We start from the raw sequence: 21,258 nt of genomic DNA, 5'->3' as shown, positions 1-21,258 counted from the left end.
ATCTTAAGATAAGAACATCATTTTGTATTTTAGCTCAGTGAAATTCATATTGAACTTCTGGCTTGTAGGACTGTGTTGTTTTAAGCTCCCAGGCTGTGGTAAGTTGTTACAGCAGCCACGGAAAACTAGTACAATAATATTATATATCCAACTGTAACCCTCATCTAGAAGGAGGGAGGGAGAGGTTAGCAGTGGGGAGAAATACAGGAGTGTGAATATATATTACAATATCCTTTATAGAAATTAAAAATAGATGGACACAAACCAAGAATATAAATTTCATGAAAATATAGACAAACAAAAAGGTTTGCATTAAACATGCAAGAATGATTGCTGATGGAAAGGGGAATGGCAGTGGAGACAGATGACAACAAAAATGAAAAAATCATTTAAAAGTTTGGAAGATGAAGTTTGGGGGAACTTTCTGTAAGATGGAGCAAAAAGAGAAAATTGTAAAAAGTAGAAGGTAAAAAGAGTAATAAATAAGGGGACCAGTGTAGGTGACCCAAAATGTGTATAAAAAACAGCCCAGAATGAGAGAAGAAAAAAGGGAATGTAAACATCGAAGAAATAATTCAAAGTAATTCTCCTGTACAGCTTGATCTTAGATTGGAGAGAGAAGGGGGAATAAAATGAGACTGGAGGATTTTACAGGGTTAAATCATAAAGATTCTGGAAGTCACTTTAAGGAACCTTTGCTAGAGCTAATCCTTCTATTGAGAATGGCAGTAAAGGCTCTCTTGACCTACCCAGGAATTTTTACATAACATTCAAGACCCCAGGTAACATCATTGACTCGGGGAGCCATCCTGGGCTCATTTAGCCAAAGTAAACAGTTGTTCCAACGTTATAGAACTCATCGCATTAGAATAGATTATCAATTGGCGTCTGTTTTATCTCCTAGAAGGAGGTATGATATTTGAGGGCAGAAGCCAGAGTGGGGCTCATTCATTTTTCAAGTCACAGTGGCGGTAACTCAATAGTCCTTTGTTTTATCTTGGCTCCGAATCAAAATTTTTTTCAGTTCACAAACTTTAATCGTTCCCAAACAGTAAGAAAGGTGAAGACAAAGTGATTTCTCTATTCCTGTGCCAGAAAGTCGAGAGTGAGTGTAAGGGAACAGCCATCACATTCAGGCTCCGTGCACCAGTGCTCACAGCCAGCCTACCAGACAGGTATTATAATTCCACCTGTACAGATGGAGAAACTGACCTTGCCCCCAAAGTCACAAACAGCCAGTAAGCGCTCTGGAATGAAACTCGGGCGTTTGCCACCAGGTCTTATTCCTAGCTACTCCACCCTGCTTCCTCAACATTCATCGTAATTTTTGCAAGTGTTCCGCTCCTGGTACTTCACATCAGTTCATTCATTTCCAGTTTATGAATGTCTGTCTTCCATGATTACAACACTATATCATTTACTCATCGTGAAAAAATACCCGCTCTTTAAAAAGAGTCTGTGTGAACCTAATTTCCTAATTCGCGTTTGTGGCTCTGTTTAGACTCTACCTTTTGTGTCCACATAAGCGTCCTTTGTTACCTTTAGTAGGAATACATTTTACTGATTTTAAAATAGGGGATCCACTATATGGAATATAGACATGTTCTTCCCATTTTTAGTTTTAGTTTTTCTTACACAGGAGGAAAGCAAACAGCATATTCCAGATGGTGGGGTGTGATAATAGCCTGTGTCTTTAAATAACAAAGATCCTGCCCCGCCTCCCGGAGCACAGTCCTCCAAGGCTGCTAGTAGCCGCTGGCGATCGGGATGCCAGGTCAAGGCCGAGCAGTCTCCGCCCGCTTCTGCGGGCTTCCGCTAGTCCTCTCGTTGGAGCCGGAGTCGGAGTGTCAGCACACCGGCAACAACCCGGGAGCAGTGGCTCCGGAATCCACGCGCCGCTCATGGACGCGCCCGGGGACCCCGAGGGCCCATGTGCCTCAGGAGGTAACAGAGAGAGCGGCGCTGCCGAACGTGCCGTGATGGCTTGGTTTCTGTCTCTTTATCAACGATTGAATTAGCTTGTTTTGTTTCTGAGTCGAAAAAACTGGGGCCTGACTGTGGGGTTTGGGTCAGCGGTCAGCGAACACGAACCACGTTCGGGGACTGGGGTTGGTGCGGTCTCCACTTTCTTTAGCTCTGCTTTTAAGCACTGTGTGTAAGAATGCATTCTAATAAGCATGCCGTTAGACAGAGGGAACGCAGTACATTTGGTGGTCCCACTGTTGTCCCCCACTTTTAACTTTCTTCAGTTCCCTTTCTAACCTACGAACGTTTTACAAAGATTCTTGACTTCCTCATGTTGCACAGATTTTTTTCACCTGCACTGTCATGAGAAACTGAAAAACCGAGCAAACCTAACATGTTTTTCTTACTTAGATTTCTTTATGTCTCCAAACCATTTAATTTAAAAGTGACTGATAGATTTGCTGGATGTTTGAAACTGAGTAATTGACCTGGTGTCTTTAAGTTAAATGAAAATTTAGCCCTTGGAATAAGTATTAAATTAATTGATACAAAAGGCCTGTAATTAGTGTCTTTAAAAAAAAAATAGTGATTTACGGGTTTGTGGGACTTGTCTTTCCAGGAGCATACCATTGTAAGTATTAATCCACCATTTGAATGCTTTAGTTTGTTTTTCTCTTTACGCTTCACTTAACTTGTGTGCCGCCCTAGATGCTTAATAAACAGCTAACATGACGTGCCCATAACATTATTGAGTTCATGTAGCAGATGAAGCTAGGAACTTGAGAAATGACATTATATTTCAGAGAGCAGTACCCCTTGGACAGCACCCTGTAACCTCATCCTTGAATTTATTCAAGGTGAAAGAGGCCTTATGGTGAAGGCAAAACAGAGAAGATGATTTGATAAATTCTGCACTGAAATTCTAATAGGGAATACTATGTCAATGAAAGGAATACATTTTCAAAATTGCAGTGATGTACAAGGATTGTGTTGCATTTGATCATATGTGCTATATTGAAAATGGCCCTTAGCTCAGTAAATGTTATCGTCAGAATGCATAGTGTGTGCATAGAAGTGACATTTGTGTACTTGGATCCGTAGTTCCAATGACATGCCTGTAATTGCAATGTGTTTGCATTTAAGGTGATGGCCCTTCAGAAAGTGCAAGAGAAACACCCAACCGTTTTTCGAGAGATCAGCTTTTTGTACTGATATCAGCAGCTTCCATTAACTTAGGCTCTATGATGTTCTATTCTATCCTTGGACCCTTTTTCCCCAAGGAGGTGAGACATTTTTACATCCTTATGAACTCTTAATTCCTAAAAGTCTTTTTGAATCATTTACTTCTACCATATGTAAAATGTAAAGATGCGCATGTAGTAAAGATGATGTATAGAACTTCAGCAAACAGAAGACTTCTTACAGGATATTTGGTACCAGAAAAAGGTCCAGTGAAAGAGAACATCACCCTGGGACATAACTCATCTAACTATAATTGACCTTTGCTTACTTTGTAGTTTGATTAACCTTTATGTGGTTACTGCTATTGGAAAAAAAAAAGAGCTGCACTGAATAACAGAGATTTTAATGTTACTGCAAACAGTCCATGTTCAGACAGTAAAGGAAGCCATAGTCCACTAAGTTCCCTTTCCTGACTTGAATTTCTTGTGGAATTGAGAGGCAGTGTTTGTGCCAAGGAAGAATTCTGATTAATCTCGACTAGTTTCCTCTAACCATAACCTTTTATATGGTGTTAGGGTCTACAGGTAACAGCACAGTCTCAAAAGGAAAAAACCCGTGGAATCTGGAGGTTGACAGAACATAGTGTGAAAGGAATGGAACTGGGTTAGCTGAGGGGAGATAACAGGCCCATGTGTTTTACTTCCTGTTCTTTGCCAAAGCCTCAGTGTGCTGGCCCCTCTCAGCCCCCTAACTGCTTTGATAAAATGAGGCCTTCATTCATTGTACAACAAAAGAGGATAAAAATGGCTTCCCTGCTAAAGAACAATACAGCTCTACCCATACAGTGATGTTTCGTTTCCAGTGTACTTTCCCAGTTATCCCAGTTGGTCTCTGCAGCTACTCCATAAGAGAGGCAGAATAGTAAGAATCTCATCATGTGGTAAATGAAGAAACAGACTCAGAAAAGTGCATGGCCCAATCCAGTTCTGTTCACTGAATGGGAGTAGGAGGCTTAATGACTTCCCACTCTCAAGTGTGCTAGGCTTTGGATGCTAGGTCAGAAAAAAAGATCAGGAAAATGTCCCTCTCTTGTCTGTCCATTGGGTATTAAAGAAAAAACATGAAAAAAAAGTTGCAGAGTATTTGGCCATCTTTTAAGAAAAGGATGTCCAAAATGTTGAGACTCTAGAAGAAGAATTGGTTAATTTTCCCATGGATGCAGATGGCAGGTAGGGAGGGCAGGTCGAGAAGGGGTGGTACTGAAAGGGACTTCATGGGATCAGATCTTGAGAAATGATAGGTCCCCAGGTGGACAACAGAGGCAGGGGTGTTCTAGGAAACAGCCTGAGATAGTCACAGGATTAGCAAAGTACATTGCATATTCTTGGGGAGCAGAAGACTACTTGGTGAGGCTTGGGCCTGGGCTGGAGTGAGGTCTGATAGGAGGCAGAGGATCTGAAGAGGCAGGCTGGAATGAGAAGGCAAGGGTCCTTCTATGCATGCCAAAGATTTAGTCAATGAGATGTCATCAGAGGTGCTTGAGCAAGACAGGATAGCCTGGTCAGATTTGGATTTGGGAAAAAATAATGTGGCTGGGAGCCCGTGGAATTAAGATGCAGAAGACTGGAGTAGGTGGACCGACCCACTTAGAAGGGCCTTTCCCAGCTCAGCTGGAACTCAGTGAGGACAACTAGTGTTAATTTCTTTTTAGTGGAATATAGGCAAAGGAAAACCAGGCTGTGTGTATGTGCATTTCTTAAGTTTTTGACTTAGTTTTTTTGTTTTGCTTACAGAAGTGAAGGCTGAAGGAAAGAAGACAGGAGCAAGGGAGAGAGCATTCTACCTTTAAAAGGCATAGAGATATGAAGAGTAGACTCTTCTTCCTTTTCATTTCTTATAGAAGCCTAATGCCTGGCAGAACTTACCCTTCCTCCTGTGTGTGCTCTGTCATCCTTCCTATTAGCTAGAGCTAATTAGGTAAAGGAAAAAGAGCCTTTCTTAAATTCTGGTGCAAGATTCATGTTTCTACTTGTCCTTTTTCTGGCACCCTCCTCCTTTTTCAGCGGATTGCATGTGAACCAAGAATTGTGTTCAGCAGTGTTCTTGCTTCCCGAATGTGAGGCAGGATCTACGCTCTAAAAGCGGTATTCAGCTGCTGCTGTGGTATGTGGTTCTAGGACATCCTGTCACCATTCTGTTTCCACAAGATGGAAACTCTTGTGGCATCAGTGACTGGAAACTTTGAAGTCTGTGTTCTCATCTCTAAAATGGAGCTAAAAAAATACATCCCTTAATTGTTCTTAAATGCCATGTAAAGCAGCACTTAATAGAGATGTTGGCTCATAGTACAGGTCCAATAAATGTTAGCTGTTATAGCCGTTATATATTTTCTTCCAGACTCCAGAATTAAATACTAGAACTATTAAGCAAAAAACATGGATAATGTAACTTGGCCAATGAATGTTCTTTCTACATCTTCATTGACTCCTCTGGTAATACCTTCCCTTTGAGACACCTGTGTTAGTTTGCTAGAGTTGTCATAACAAAGTACCACAAACTGGGTGGCTTGAACATCAGAAACTTACTGTGTCACGGTTCTGGGGACTACAAGTCCAGGATCAAAGTGTGGGCTGGGTTGCTTCTTTCTGAGGGCTGTGAGGGAAGGATCTATTCCAGGACTCTCTCCTTGGCTGGGTCTCTTCACGTGGTCTTCCCTTTATGAGTGTCTCTGTTTCCAAATTCCCCCTTTTTGTAAATATACAAGTTATTGCAAATTAGAGCCAACTCACTGACCTGATTTTAACTTGATTGCCCCCCTATAAAGTTTCTATCTCCAAATAAGTCACATTCTTTGGTCCTGGGAGTTAGGACTTAAACATATGACATTTGAGGCACACAGTTCTACTCATAACACTACCTGACTTTCTGTAGTAGAAATGTTGATTCATTTTGCAGTCTATATACAGCATAACCTTTTGCTAGGATGCAATCAGAGGTATCTTTTGTAATAAGACCTTTCTTTTCTCCACACCATTATCTCATGTGATTATTAGTAATGGAGGGGCTCTACCATCTTTCCAGGGTTTGAAAACAAGCCTTCTATTTTTGCATGTGAATTCAGTTGTATATCACAACTAATAGTATCATTTGAAGTTCAAAAGAAGTGGATTTAGAGTAAATACTCTATTGTAGCAAATTTAGGAACTCACTGATAGAATAGGCTATAAATATTAAGTGTTATATTCATGGATGATACACTACTCTAGGTGTTTCAAGAGAACATAGAATGTTGGGGAGACATCTTTTATCTGTGTTGATGATGTCAGGAAAAAAACTTTGGCTTCTCCAAACTTCATGTAGTTGGTATTAATATCAGAAACAGAGAACTAGACTGGGTCTTGGTATGACTCATGTGCCAGCTCAAGGAACTTCCTATTCCTGAGATTTTTGACTGGCAGAATTTTTTTTGTCTTTAGTGGAGTTCAATCCAGTAAGTAAATGTGACACTGAATAGGAAAAACTTTACCTCCTGTGTGTGTCTCCTTTACTGTCACACTACTACCACACTCACACACTTCGACACCAGACGTGGGCTTTTTCCCACACCAAGCAATTCTCTGTAATGCCAGCTGGGTGTCCTACAATTCGCTTTGATTCTGACAGACCCCACAGGTTAAGGGCCCAGTTCCATAAGACATGCCAACACAAGTAGTGGGTCCCTAGGTACTGCACTACTTCTTTCTGACTGGATTACAAGTTGGGGGTTTGCATGACCTCCTTATCCCCTTGGATTTGATTGTTGCTAGAGTGGCTCCCAGAACTAAGGGAAATACTTATGTTTACTGGTTTATTATGAAAGGATCTTATGAAGTATATAGGTAATATCCTGGTGGAAGAGATGGGTAGGATAAGGTGTGTGGGAAGGGGCATGCGGAGCTCTCATGCCTTGTCTGGGCACGCTTATCTCTGGACACTTCTGTGTATTCACCAACCTGGAAGCTCTCCAAACCTTAGGGATCCTAATAGAGGCTTCATCATGTTGCATGATCAATCATTGACTCAATTTCTAGCCCCTCTCTAGAGAATAGGGGGGAAGGGCTTCTAATCACGGGTTAGTGTTTTGGGTGGTGATGGGGGGTGCTCATTAGAAAAAAAGACATTTCTGTCACCCAGGAAATTTTAAGAAAGTTAGGAGCTCAGTGTCAGGAACCAGGATCAAAAACCAAATATTAGAACAAAAGATGCTCCTAATGCTCTTATCACTTAGAAAATTACAAGGTTTATAGGAGTTCTGTACACTCCGAAGAGGGACTCCAGCAGCTAGTCACTTGCCTTTCCCACGCATGCAAGGAGTTCGGACTAGCCATCAGCCTGACGAAGACGAATGTTATGGCTCAAGGCACGGGGACTCCCCCATGCATCACCATCGACGGATACACCCTGGAGGTTGTCAACGACTTCACTTACCTCGGGTCCACCATCTCGAGCTCTCTGTCAGTCGACCTGGAGGTCAACCGGAGAATCGCCAGGGCAGCCACAGTTATGGCCAGACTGAACCGGCGAGCGTGGAACAATTCCAGCCTCACTGAGAAAACCAGACTGCGCATCTACCAAGCCTGCGTACTCAGCACTCTCCTCTGTGGCAGCGAGACGTGGACCACCTACGCAAGGCACGAAAGGAAACTCAACAGCTTCCACATGAGGTGCCTGCGACGCGTCCTGCATGTCGCCTGGCAGGATAAGGTCCCCAACACCGAGGTGCTGAAGCGAGCCAATATGAGCAGTTTGCATGCAGTTCTTAGCGAGAGACGCCTCAGGTGGCTCGGCCATGTCAAAAGAATGGATGCAGGCCGTATCCCCAAAGACCTCCTCTACGGCGAGCTAGCAGAAGGCAAGAGGATGACAGGGCGCCCAAAACTGCGGTTCAAAGACATCTGCAAAAAGGACATGACACAATGCTCCATCAATCTCAACACATGGGAAGTTCAAGCAGACGACCGCCTAGCCTGGAGGCTCGCGGTCAGACAAGGTACGTCACGCGCGGAGGCTGCGCGCAAGGAGGAGGCGGTCCAGAAAAGATCGAGGCGGAAGCAGCGTCAGCAGCAGCAACAACAGCCATCTGCCTTCACCTGTACCAAGTACGGCAGGGATTGTCACTCCCGAATCGGACTGCACAGCCATTCTCGGCGGTGCAGATAGACACTCAAGAAGCTACGCCATCGTTTCTCGAGACGGACGGCTGCCGACGACGACGAAAGGAGTTCTGTGCCAGGAACTAGGGGCAGAGACTGATCTATATATTTTCTATTATTTTGCAGATAGCATAAAGGGAGTATGTCAAGATCAGCTGTTTGCTCAGTTCCATGGGTGAAGTAGAGCGCAATTTTCCTCAGCTAAGATTTTTTGCTTTTGTTTATACTTTCTTATATTCTCTAATTCTGATTTTTTTGCCAGCTGAAGCTAATTTTGGGTGGGTGGGAGGCTTTATTGAGGTATGATCAATATACAAAAAGTTGCACACATTGAATTTATCCATCTTGATGAGTTTGGACATATACACATACCTGTGATGCTATCACCACAATCAAGATGCTAAACATATCCATTCCCTACAAAAATTTCCGTGTGTTCTTTTGTGGATTTTTTTTTTCTTCTTCTTCTCCTTCTTTTTCTTTCTCTTCTTCTTCTCCTTCTCCCTTTCCTCCTCCTCCTCCTTCTTTTTCTCCTATTTTTTATTTTTTGTAATAACAACATAACATGACCTCATCTTGCTTAACAGAAACTTCACACTCAGTGAAAAATAATTCCCTACTTTCCTCTTCCTGAAGGCCCTGACAGCCACCGTTTTCTGCTTCTGACTGTCTTAGATACTTCATATAAGTGGAATCATGTAATATTTGTTCTCCTGTACCTGGCTTATTTCACTTAACATAATTTCCTCAAGGTTTATCCATGTTGTTGAAAATACCAGGATTTCCTTCTTTTTTAAAGCTTAGTGATACACCACTGTATGTATATACCACATTTTCTTTATCCATTCATCTGTTGATAGAGTTCTGGGTTCTTTCCATATCTTATCTGTTCTGAATAATGCTGCAGACAACATGGGACTACAAGTATTTTTTCCAGACACTGCTTTCAATTTTTTTTTTTTTTTTTTGGTTATATGCTCAGAAGAGGGGGTAGCTGAATTATATGGTTTTATTTTTAATGTTTTTTTTTCTTCTGTTTTCTATAGTGGTTGCACTATTCTTCATTCCCACCAACACTATTATAAGGGTTCTAATTCCTTCACATCCTCACTAACACTTATCTTTTGTATTTTAAGTAATAGTCATCTTAACAAGTCTATATGATGTCTTATTGTGATTTTGATCTGCATTTTCCTGATGATTAGTGATCTTGAGTACCTTTTCACATACTTGTCCATTTGTATATCTTCTTTGGATAAATCTCTATTCAAGTTCTTTGCCTCATTTTTAATCAATTTTTTTTTTTTTTGGTTTTTTTCTTTCTTTTTGTTATTGAGTTTAAGAGATTCTTATATTTTGGATATTAACCTCTTATCTAGTAGATAGTTTGCAAATATTGTCTCCCATTCTGTAGGTTGCCTTTTCATGCTGTTAGTTGTTTCCTTTGCTGTGAGAAAAGCTATTTAGTTTGATGTAGTCTCAGTTATCTACTTTTAGTTTTGTTTGTGCTTTTGGTGTTAAATCCAAAAGGTTGTTGCCAAAACCAACATCAGGAAGTACCTTCTTTATGTTTTCTTCGAGGAGTTTATTGGTTTCTGGTCATATGTTTAAGTCTCCCCTTTGTTTTGAGTTGATTTTGTGAATACTGTAAAATACAAGTTAATTCTGTTTCATGTGAATATTCAGTTTTAACATCATCAGTTCTTAAAGACACTGTCTTTTCCCCATCATGTGTCCTTGTTACTTTTGTGGAACATCGATGAGCCATATGTGTGCGTTTTCTTCTGGGCTCTCTATTCTGCTCCATTGATCTGCCTGTCTATATGCCAGGGTCATACAGTTTTAATTACTGTAGTTTTTATTTTATTTTTTAAAGATTTTATTTATTTCATAGAGAGAGGGGAAGAGAGGGAGAAAGGAAAAAAACATTGATGTAATAGAGAAACATCTATCAATTGCCTCACCCACGCCCCCAGCTGGGGACCTGGCCTGCAGCCCAGGCATGTGCTCTAACCAGGAATCAAACTGGCAACCTTTTGGTTTGTAGGACAACGCTCAACCACCTGAGCCACGCCAGCCAGAGCTAATTACTGTAGTTTTTAAATTTATTTTCAAAATTAAGAAGTATGATGCCTTCAACTTTGTTCTTCCTTAAGATCATAAAGCTAATGATCCATTATGAGCATGGTGAGTGAATTATTTTCATGTTAAAGACTAGATTTTGGTAGTTTCCCTTACTTGACCATTCTGTTTATATAGAATAATAATTTTTGAAATTGCTACACAAATAAAGGTTACAAGAAGATGATTCTCTTATCTAATAGCTCCGTTTTTCTACATTTATGCTAATTTGTCTTTCAAACTTGCTTCCTTTTCAATTTCTTTAAAGGCTGAAAAGAAAGGAGCCAGCAATACAGTTATTGGTATGATCTTTGGATGTTATGCTTTGTTTGAATTGATAGCCTCTTTGTTATTTGGAAAATATGTAAGTATTACAGTTCATATGAACATTTTAATTTAAAAAAATTGTATAATGAGTTATTCTAATTTATTAGTTTAGAATTTCTGTTGATACAGAAACCATTATACCTTATGAATTGTGCCAATGTTGACAGTTCCATTCTTATGGCTGATTGATTTTTAACTTCTTTCATGTTTTAAGAAACATATATTTTTATGCTATTAAATAATGATTATAGTGGGAGGGGAGGGTAGAGGGTGGAGGGACTGAGCAAAACAGAAAAAGAATTCATGAACATGGACAACAGTGTGGTGATTTCAGGGGGGAGGGGAATATAAGGGGACTAAATGGTAATGGAAAAATACAATAAAATTAATTAAAAAATAAATAAATATTAATTATGGTAACTGTTCATATCTTTCCAAGGTTGTATATTTTGGATTTGTTTATGTCAGTACAGACTGGTAGCAGTCATAAATTTACTACTCTTTTTGACATTTATTATAGCTTGTACATATTGGAGCAAAATTTATGTTCATAGCAGGAGTGTTTGTCTCAGGAGGAGTTACAGTGCTCTTTGGGTAAGTCACGTTTCGGTATGGGTGAGGTACTACTGCTCTTTGCAGTGAATACAGTGAAAAGGTAAAAGAATAAAAACCAGCTTTGCTTGTCTTATTCTTTCAGTGTATTGGATCAGGTTCCAGGAGGACCGATATTTATTGCTCTGTGTTTTCTCGTGAGAATAACAGATGCAATAAGCTTTGCTGCAGCAATAACTGCATCTTTTTCTATCCTCGCAAAGACTTTCCCAAATAATGTGGCTACAATACTGGTATGTATCCTATAAATGTTTTCCTATTTTGTTTTTAGTGCAAGCTAAAATATTTATTTTACCTTCCAAGTTAAAGCTGCAGTCCATCCTACTACACCTGCTTTTTAAACAGTGTGTTTGTACTTCCAAGAGCAAGTTATCAAAAACGGTATCATTAGTCTTACTTAGGTCTGTTCTTGGGTTTAGAATCCCCTGAATGGGCAGTTTGACAGATAAATGTGGTCCAAGCCAAATATTCTTTTTATCACTTTTTTTTTAAATACCTTCCTAGTACTATTTTGCTGTCACTCTGTAGCCGAGACTGGAGCTTGGCTGCCTGAAGTGTCTCTCTGCTTTAGAAAAGGGTTATCTCTCGTGGCCACTTGATTTGTACTGGAGTCCTTCCTTCACTTTTCCCAGATTCACGGGAGAGACCTTAAAGACAATCTTGAAATTCATAAGTGCTTCTGTGCTGCCTGTCTGTGGAGTACCCCCTTATTTTGCAATAAGAACCCACACACTGGTATGGATGTACTTCTCCTATATTGCCTAGGTGCTTAGACGGCTATTAGTGACATGCCAGATTCCTGTCCCAGCCCCTGGCTTCTGCCTCTCTGATGCAAGGCAGACTTTCTCATAGCTCCCTTCTTGGACCCATGCATATCTGAAGAACCTGGGTCTGTCCAGAGACCAAATGTCACCTCAGAGCATATAATTGTCCTCTAGGCCTCAGGTATAATCAGCTTAGTATCAAGGACTACCTCATTTATCCATATTAATACTACATTAAAAAGTTTGACCATTAAACAAACTATTTGCTGTGTAGATAGTCCTTCCTACTTTTTATTTTATAAATATATGGCCGGATAGTCTCATTTTATAATAAGCTTATCCTATAGCCATTAGGCATGCAGTCATGACCATTGTGACAGGTCTCTTGTTTACATTTCCCAGGAATGTATTTCTCAAAAAGAATTCAGGAGACCAGTCTGTTGACATGCTCTGTAAAACAAGGTCTCGTTGCTAAACATGTTTGGAGTGTACATATGGAGTGTGTTAAGACTAAGACATTCTATAGTAGAAATAGTTTATTTAATGTTCTACAACTCAGTCTGACCATGCAACAACTTTTTGGTTCTTAAAGAACTAGTGTTTTGTGGGACACTCTGAAAAATGCTGCCTAAGAAATTCCTGTGATCCAACAGTTCTTTGGATTTTCTGATCACCAGGAGAAAACAGTATTAGCATACCAACTTTCTATATAAAATTGTAGCCAAAAGATAACTACCTAACATAGTAGTTGATCCAGATAACATTATCGTGATGGAATGTAGAATTCCTGTATTCTTTATGAAATGTTGAAAGTTATTAATGGTCTTTGTGAGGTCTGAGGATGTCAGGTTGCAAGCCACGGGTCTCTTTAAAGCCTCCAAACTAGATTGATTTAAAATGGGGCAACTTCTGTAAGACTTCTGCAATAGCTAACTATTTTTCCATAGCACCGTTTTATTTCTTTTAACTTTAACAAAAGAATTTTATATGGTACAAAATTCAAAAGTTACAAAAGGAAATATAAGATATAGTGAATATATTCTATGTATTACTATTACTCCGCCCTCATAGATACACCTGTTGTCCAGGTACCCAGTCCAGCATTGCTCTCCCAGAAGGCAACAGACATTACAGGATAATTCCCAAGGGATTCCATGTATTTATGTACACACACACACACACACACACACACACACAGGGAGATAATGTGATTCCCTCCATTTTCTCTGCACTAATGATAGCATACTCTCTCTTACTAAACCACGAATATTGACTTATATTGGAAATCTTTCTATGTCTAGAAAGTTCCTTACTCTTCGCTTCTCTTTAATGGTTCTATGGTACTTCACTGTATGTATGGCTGTAACCTAGTTTATTTAATTTGATGAATATTTAGATTGTTTTAATCTTTTGCCGTTGCAAATAGTGCTACAGACATAAACTTGTACATAGACTGTATCACATCTTTATGGCTCCACCTGTAAATTTAATTCCCAGAAGTGGCATTCTTGGTCAGAGAATGTGTGCATTTGTAATGATGGATTTGCCAAATGGCCCTCTGGTATTCCCTCGCCAGCAATGTCCGAGGGTGCTTCTTTCCTCAAATTCTTGAAAGTAGAGAGACTTTGACAGGTGATAGGCAAACATTGGTATCCTGTCCTTTCAGTTGTTCATTTCTTTGAAAAGTAAAGGTGAACTGCTTTTTCCATGTTGTGTGTCAACAGTCTCTTTATAGCATTTGACCATTTTCCTAATTAGGTTGTTTTGTTCTTTTTTCTTTTCTCACTGAGTAGTAGTAACTTTCTTACTATATTTGGGAAATGAGTCCTTAGTCAGTATTTTTTTCTCTATTCTTGGTCTTTTGATGTGTTTTGCCATGCATAGTTTTTCCCATTTTTATGTAATCAGATTTATCACCCCTTTCTTTTGTGTTTTCTGACGTAATTAGAAAACCTTCCCTACCATGAAGGTTAAAGAATGAAAGAACTCCCATATTTTATTTTTAGTATTTTTATGATATCAATATATATATTTAAATTTGGGGTCTGTCTTGAACTTGCATGTGTATGTGTGTATGTGTATTTTGAAGTGGATAGAATTTTTTCAAATAGTGACCATTAAATATTTATTTGTTAATTTTTCAAACAAAGTATATTAACTCATTTTTTTGTTTGTTTGTTTCCCCATTTTTAGGGAAGTCTTGAGATTTTTTCTGGACTGGGACTAGTGCTAGGGCCTCCTTTAGGTGGCTTCTTGTATCAATCCTTTGGCTATGAGGTGCCTTTTATTTTTCTGGGATGCATAATTTTGCTGATGGTACCACTCAACATGTATATTTTACCTAATTATGGTAAGACAACATTTATTACTCATTTTAAGAACCTTAAGTTTAAGTATTTGTATGCCTCTGTAGGAGACCAATTTAACATACTCTCACTTTTATTTTATATAATCAGTAATAGATTTTTCAAGCACCCTGAAATAACTAATTCTATTTTCAAAAATATCCTTTAGGCAATCAGTTTATATACATTTCTATATATCAGAATTTTTTCCGACCTTTAGAACTAGCAAATATTTAGATTCTGATCATAAAACTTCACCATAAACAGTGCCCCCCAAAGGTCATTGTGGACTTAAATATTCATAATGACAAGTTACCGTGCACCACACATGGCTCCATCTTCTTAGAAGGCTGTAAAGACAGAAGAGCAAGGCCACCCCTTCCTTCCCAATGGTCTGTGCAGCACAGCCCGGGTGGGAGGACATGGGGCCACAGCAGGCAGTAATGGGAGTCATCCTGGCTGCAGAGCTTCATGCCCTGTAGGAGTTAACCTGTCCTGTAACAACTGCATGGGCACAGCTTTCAGGGTCTCTATAATCACACTCAGGGAGGCACAAGTATCTCACCAGGTATTTATGGTTTATAGCTCCCTTTGTTCAGATTTACCAGGCAAAGGTCACTTTTCTTATGAGCAACATTGCCTAGTAACAAAGTTGGCATTTTACCCTTATCAGATTACTAGGGGGATGGAGCTAGAATTAACTTGAGAGCTGGAGAAGAGACAGCTAGAGACCGTTGCCAGAGAGGCACCCTCACCCTGAAACACAGGGTAGGGCCTGTCCTCTAACACCAGTGACACTGCAACAAGGGTGGTGTCTGCACACCAGCATCCTGGGCCATGCTCAGACCGGGTCACAGATGTACACTTGGCCGATAACTAAGCAACTGACACCAAGTCAGATTCTCATGCAGCAGGGGAGAGAGTTTTGTTACCCGTGACCACACCATGTAAGGAAAAAATACTTTGCTTACTCGTTAGGTAGGACATGGTATTGAGAACTTATGTGATTAGGTGCTGGGCTGGTCCCAACATCTGTTACTCCATGAGTCCCGTCCTGCCCTCCTTATTTTCTCCCCTTATCCCCACATCTTGGTGTCTTTGGCAGCCCCCTCTAATGGCCACCAGCTTAGTTGCTTGGTACTTATTTCTCTTCAATTTTGTTATTTCTCATTTAAAATTTCTCTGCATCTTTATTCAACAAAGTCCCAACTAGCTATATTTTTATAAACAAAGTTGTTTGGCAAACCTGCTGTTTATCTGCAGAAGAATCTTTTAGTTAGATTGAATGGAAAAAAATGCTATAAAAATCTCTAAGATTGATTATGTTACAGCTGTAAATATTGCCATTAAAGAGTGCTTTAAAAAAAAAAGATTTTGTTTATTTATTTTTAGAGAGAGGGGAAGGGAGGGAGAGAAACATCAATGTGCTAGAGATACATCAATCCGTTGCCTCTCACACGCCCCCAACTGGACACTTGGATTGCAACCCAGGCATGAGCCCTGATTAGGAATCGAATCGGCCACCTTTCAACTCACAGGCCGGCACTCAATCCACTGAGCCACATCAGCCAGGTCCTATGGAGTGCTTTTTAAAATGATTGTTTTAGGAGCGCTTATAGATAGAAGCTAGAAAATTAAATATTTTATTTTGAGGACTTCGGCACAACTTTGTATTCTACTCCACTCATTTATCTGCTTCTAGACCCACAGACAATATGACTTCAGCTATGGGTGACTAAGAGTCAGTTTATAATCCCACCCTCTCCTTCACCTCTTATATCTATTCACCAAGTCCCCTCTTCTGTGCTGCTCCAAAAAAGTATTTCTAAAACACCATCATGGACATGTCTGCGCTCTTATTAAAAAACCCCTAAATCTATAAAATGTGAATTTTATCCTAGAAGCCACTAAGAGCTGTTAGATTTCAGCAGGGGGTGTCACATGAGCTGGAGTGTATCTCCCATGCTACCCCCACCCCCTTATTTATCCTTTAGAACTTAATTCATGTTACCTCTTTGGGGAAGTTTTCCTGAACCTTCTCAATCATTGTACTAAATGCTCAGTAACTGGTACCACAGTGTTCAGTATTTTTTCTGCCCCCACACACCTGAGGGGTACCCCACTTTCCCATCTCTACCAGTAGCTCCCTGTAGTGGGCATTGTCGAGCAGGCATGTCCTTCTAAGAAGACTGTATCAGAAGCAGGAGGCGCAGAGAGAGTGCCCAAGTCGCTTGGACAGGCTTCCCAGATGATTCTGCTGTATGTCTCTTGAAGCAGGTATCACCCTACGTTATCATTATGTGAGCTTCTTCAACAGCTTAATTAAACTCATTATATGTTTGTTTTCAGGGACATTCTTACTATTTGGATAACCCCTTTTCACCCTTTGGATTTAGAGAAGAGAACCATTTATGCCAGAACAGTTTGTCTTATACCATAAATCCATCATGCCTTTTATATGCACAATAAGTGTAACTGATTAAAGTTGATCTTGTATAATTTATATCTTAAAGGTGACCAATACACATCTTTAATGTACAATTCAAAACCCACGGCAGTCTCCCTGTTGACACTACCACACTGAGCCACACGATGGTGCTTGACCTCTTTTTAGTCTGACTACACACCTCCTGTAAGTTGAATGTCCTGGGCTGTGTTCGGATTTGGTTGAAAAATCGGCTGATAATTGAGAAATGAACACCACAGTTTAACTTTACCCCCCCCCCATATCTGACAAAGTCCAAATGTGGCACTTAAAATAGTTGAAGCCCTCTTTGTGCTTTTTTGTACTTTGCTCCGTAGTGGGTCCTTATTCAACAAGAATTGATTGAGTAATGAACCGTGGTGGGTGCTAGTGCTGAGCCTGGCTCTCAAAGACCTTCCTTGCCCAGACTCGGCCAGCATCACCTGTGGCCTCGGCTACTGCGAAAGGCTCCTAATTGGTGCCTGTTTCCATTCTCCACACTGCCAGAGAGGTCTCTTTAAACCACAGATCTGAGTGTCACACCTTGTTCGAAAGTCCTAGGACTTCTCAGGTTTCATAGCATACTTTCCAAAGTCTTGCATAATCATATCTCTGCATTCTCCTACAGTATGATCTCTCCCCACTGCATAGATACCCCTGACCCCAATCTCCTCCAACTTTCTCTTCTTTCATTTCCTCAAACACAGAATAGGTTTTCCTCACTTCTGAGTCTTGGTATGTGCCATTCCTGGAACAACATGCTGGATTATTCTTTCCTCCTCTTTGCTTGCTCACTCAAACTTGTCTTTTAGGCATCAACTGACATATTGCTTTTGGAAAGCATTTTCTATGTAATGGTTCTTGTTGTTGTGTTTGTTTTAAGAAAATGCTCTTATGCTCCAGTAGGTACGTACCCTCCTAGCTCCAGCCTACCTTCCTCCACTTCTCTCTGAAGACAAGGTCTAAGTTGGTCCTCTTTACCTCTGTCCAGCATTTAGTGTGGTACATAGCTCAGCAAAGATTTTGTTTAGTAAATTAATTGAAAGCTAGGAAAGCCATCAAACAATAGTAAACAATGTAAAATGAAATACAGCTTAAGGGCTAAAATATATGGTATAAACAGAATTCTACTCAGCTGTAAAAAAGAAGAAAATTTTACCCTTTGCGACAGCATGAAGGGACCTGGAGAACGTTATGCTAAGTGAAATTAGCCAGTCAGAGAAAGACAAATACCACGTGATTTCACTCATATGTAGAATCTAATGAACAAACTGATCTGACAAGCAAAACAGAGACAGACTCATGGATGGAGAGCAGGGCTGGTGGCAGGGGTGGGGGTAGGGGGTAGGGGGTAGGGTTAGGAGGTGGAGGGATTAAGCATAAAGAAAAAAGGACTCGGACATGACATGGGCAACAGTGTGGTGATTGCTGAGAGTGGGGCTACAAGGAAACTAATTGGTAATGGAAAAAATACAATAAAGATTAAATTAAAAATAGAATACAATACAATTTATGGTATAGACCTGAACTGCAGCAGGAAACCAGAGAAAGGTAAAATTTGTGGAATAATTAGGGCCAGAGCCAGACTTTATGAAGTGAATAGAATTTGAAAAATTAGCAGAAGAAAAATGAATCATAGAATCTGACCAGAAGCTTGGAAACAACCATGGCTTGTGCTGGGAAGAATGAAGTAGCTGAGGGAGTGGTGGGAAGAGAGCTTGGCGCTCAACTGACCTTGAATGTCAAGTGTACTTTACACATGATTCAGTAGCACCCCTTTCAATCCAGTGTTTTCTTTGCTAACAGGAAAAAAAATTGTCTTGTGTTCTTTGATGAACTCAGACATCTCCTCAGCATACACACCTTGATCTCTGATAAAGCACCTGGCTTTTCCTATGCACCAAATTAAACCTTACAAATTCTTAATTCCGTCTGGGGAAGGCCACACATGCTTCTCGGTTATAGCCTATAACCTATGACCCCTTCTTCTCCTAATACTCTGATTCTGGCTGACATTTTTTTGAACCTGAGACATTATTTTTAGGAAAACTGAATGTGGCCTCTAGATTTGAATCAGTTCTACAAATATAGGTGATAAGCAGTTTTGGGCCAACTCAGAGGTGCAGTTATTTTGATTACCAGATAATGATTGCCTTGCCAATTTTATTTTCAAAATAGGTTGAATGATAGCTGAGTGATTTTAATTACTCTAATTTCTTTCTTCATTTTTACCCCAAAGAGTCTGATCCAGGTGAGAACTCATTCTGGAAACTCATCAGTTTACCCAAGGTCACCTTCATATCCTTGATCATCAGCTCATTCAGTGCGTGTTTTGGCTTCCTTGATTCTACTCTGTCTCTCTTTGTTTTGAAGAAGGTGAGTAGCCTGATTGCCGGAGAGCTCTGCATTGTAGGAAGTGGACATAATCGTCTGCTGGGTGGGAAGTTCTCCGAGTGACTGTGAGAAGGAGGCAGAATGAGAACTGCACACCAAGGTGGTCTGTGCCTTCATCTGATGTCTCTGTAACTAGGGGTCTGATTCAGTGTAAATGAAAGAAGCCCTTCTCTAAGTGGCCCCAACATTTGTCCCCTTCTTTTCAACGCCAAACTTGAGTCATCATAGGTCTAGCTTGCGTAGCATCCTGGCTGCTTAACAAGAATACTTTTCCTCTGTTTGAATTTCAGTGGAGAATTGGGATACCCAGTGGCTCATGTAATGTGAGGTGTCCTTCTTCTCAAACAGATCCCTTCTGAGTTCACTTACTTTTTAAGCTATTGCATATAATTGAATGACTATAGACTATATTAATCTGGGATAGGAGAGAGAAACCCAGAGCCTCTTGATTTTTTAGTGCTGAAAATTAATATTGACTTCTAAAAGTTTGTTATCATAGGATTTTGTTTTTACATGTTTTTGAAAAAGATTACTAATAATGCAATAAAGTGTGTTACTAAGCCTGGTAGTTAGTTATACTGGAGAATTAATGTATCTATAAGACAGAAATCTATCAGTTGCATCCACACTGTATGTGAAGCACTAGAATTTTAAAAAAGGAAACATACCTCTTGAAGTCACTAAAGACAGTTTGGGGTGTTAAACTACTCAAAAAAATAAACTTGGAGACTGTAATTTTAATGCATGGCTCAAAGTATAGAGAATAATAGACCATGCTTCAGTAATGAGCATTCAGGCAGTACAACATAAGAAAAATATTTTATGTTTATGGTGACACATTCCACTCACATCAACAGTGTGTCTCTTTAAGAGTCATTTTACTGTCCACAAGAAGTGGTGTCTAAAAAAATGGGAAAAAGCTTCCGGCCAAGATGGAGGCTTAGACGGACACGCTAGGTCTCCCTCTACAACCAGATAGGAATACAACTACTTCAAAACAAAGGATAACTAGAAATTCCAGAAAATAAAGCTACACGGAAGCCCAACACATGAAGTTATAAACCAGCGGTGCCATTTGGGCAGGTAAGAGTTAAAGAAGGCAAAGCTGTCTGCGGAGCGGCGGCGGGGGCGGGGCGGCGAAAAAGCCCGGAGGCTTGGCGCGACTCCAATCAAGCCCCTGCCGGTGCGCGACTCCGGGCGCTGGGGAGAGCAGTCGCAGCATCGCCTTGAACAGTGAGGCCCAGGGGCGCGGGAGGACGGATCCCGGTCTCCTAGCGGAATAACTGTGTGTATCCATTTTGGACCCCCGCCCCCAAAGAAAGAAAGCACCACAGGGCTGCGAAATAGGTCGCAGACAGGCGCCGGGCGCTGACTTGTGACGCCAAAGGGCGCCGGTCGCTGGGTCATTACGAGTACACAGGCACCGCCCCCGACAGCCAGCCCAGGAAAACAAAACGCATCTGTCAAAATGAGGCAGACAACTATAGAGATCCCGGTGGTGCAGCTCACCAGGCAGCAGATAGAGAACCTGACAGATGAACAGATAAGAAACCTGTCAGAGGCTCAGTTCTGGGCCATTGTTATCAGGTGGCTTACAGAATTCACAAAAGAGCAGGAAAAAGATATGAAAGAAGCGAAAAACTTTCATAACGAAAGGAACAAAACCATGTACGAGACAGATGGTGAGGAATCCAGAGTTCATTTCAACAAACTGGAATATGGAGAAGGAAGAAGCAGTCAACCAATGCAGCGAGAGGAAATAGGAAGCAACAATGAGACGATCAGAAACCTCTGGGACAGCTATAAAAGGCCCAACATAAGAATCATTGGTTTGCCAGAGAATGAGGAAGATGAACTAGAACTTGAAAAATTGAGTGAAAACATAATAAAGG

At 40.5% G+C, this 21,258-nt stretch overlaps 1 protein-coding gene across 2 annotated transcripts in view; it reads left to right on the top strand.

Annotated features, from left to right (window-relative positions):
- Positions 1 to 1,735: 1,735 nt before the first annotated feature.
- The window catches only part of SLC18B1 (solute carrier family 18 member B1), a 28,822-nt gene continuing 9,299 nt past the window's right edge, over positions 1,736 to 21,258 (top strand). The window contains exons 1-7 of one of the 2 annotated variants that reach the window (XM_090279863.1): positions 1,736 to 1,944; positions 3,109 to 3,248; positions 10,729 to 10,824; positions 11,308 to 11,381; positions 11,485 to 11,632; positions 14,357 to 14,513; positions 19,212 to 19,348. In XM_090279863.1, coding sequence (XP_090135989.1) covers positions 1,902 to 1,944; positions 3,109 to 3,248; positions 10,729 to 10,824; positions 11,308 to 11,381; positions 11,485 to 11,632; positions 14,357 to 14,513; positions 19,212 to 19,348 — 795 coding nt within the window. In that variant the 5' untranslated portion in view covers positions 1,736 to 1,901. Of the gene's footprint in view, positions 1,945 to 3,108; positions 3,249 to 10,077; positions 10,527 to 10,728; positions 10,825 to 11,307; positions 11,382 to 11,484; positions 11,633 to 14,356; positions 14,514 to 19,211; positions 19,349 to 21,258 lie in introns of those variants that run through there. The other variant, XM_090279862.1, reaches the window with a different exon arrangement.

This window comes from Furipterus horrens, unplaced genomic scaffold (assembly GCF_987537825.1).
Source record: "Furipterus horrens unplaced genomic scaffold, mFurHor1.1.pri manual_scaffold_6, whole genome shotgun sequence".
Taxonomy (NCBI): domain Eukaryota; kingdom Metazoa; phylum Chordata; class Mammalia; order Chiroptera; family Furipteridae; genus Furipterus; species Furipterus horrens.
This window is presented reverse-complemented; position numbering and strand designations above follow the sequence as displayed.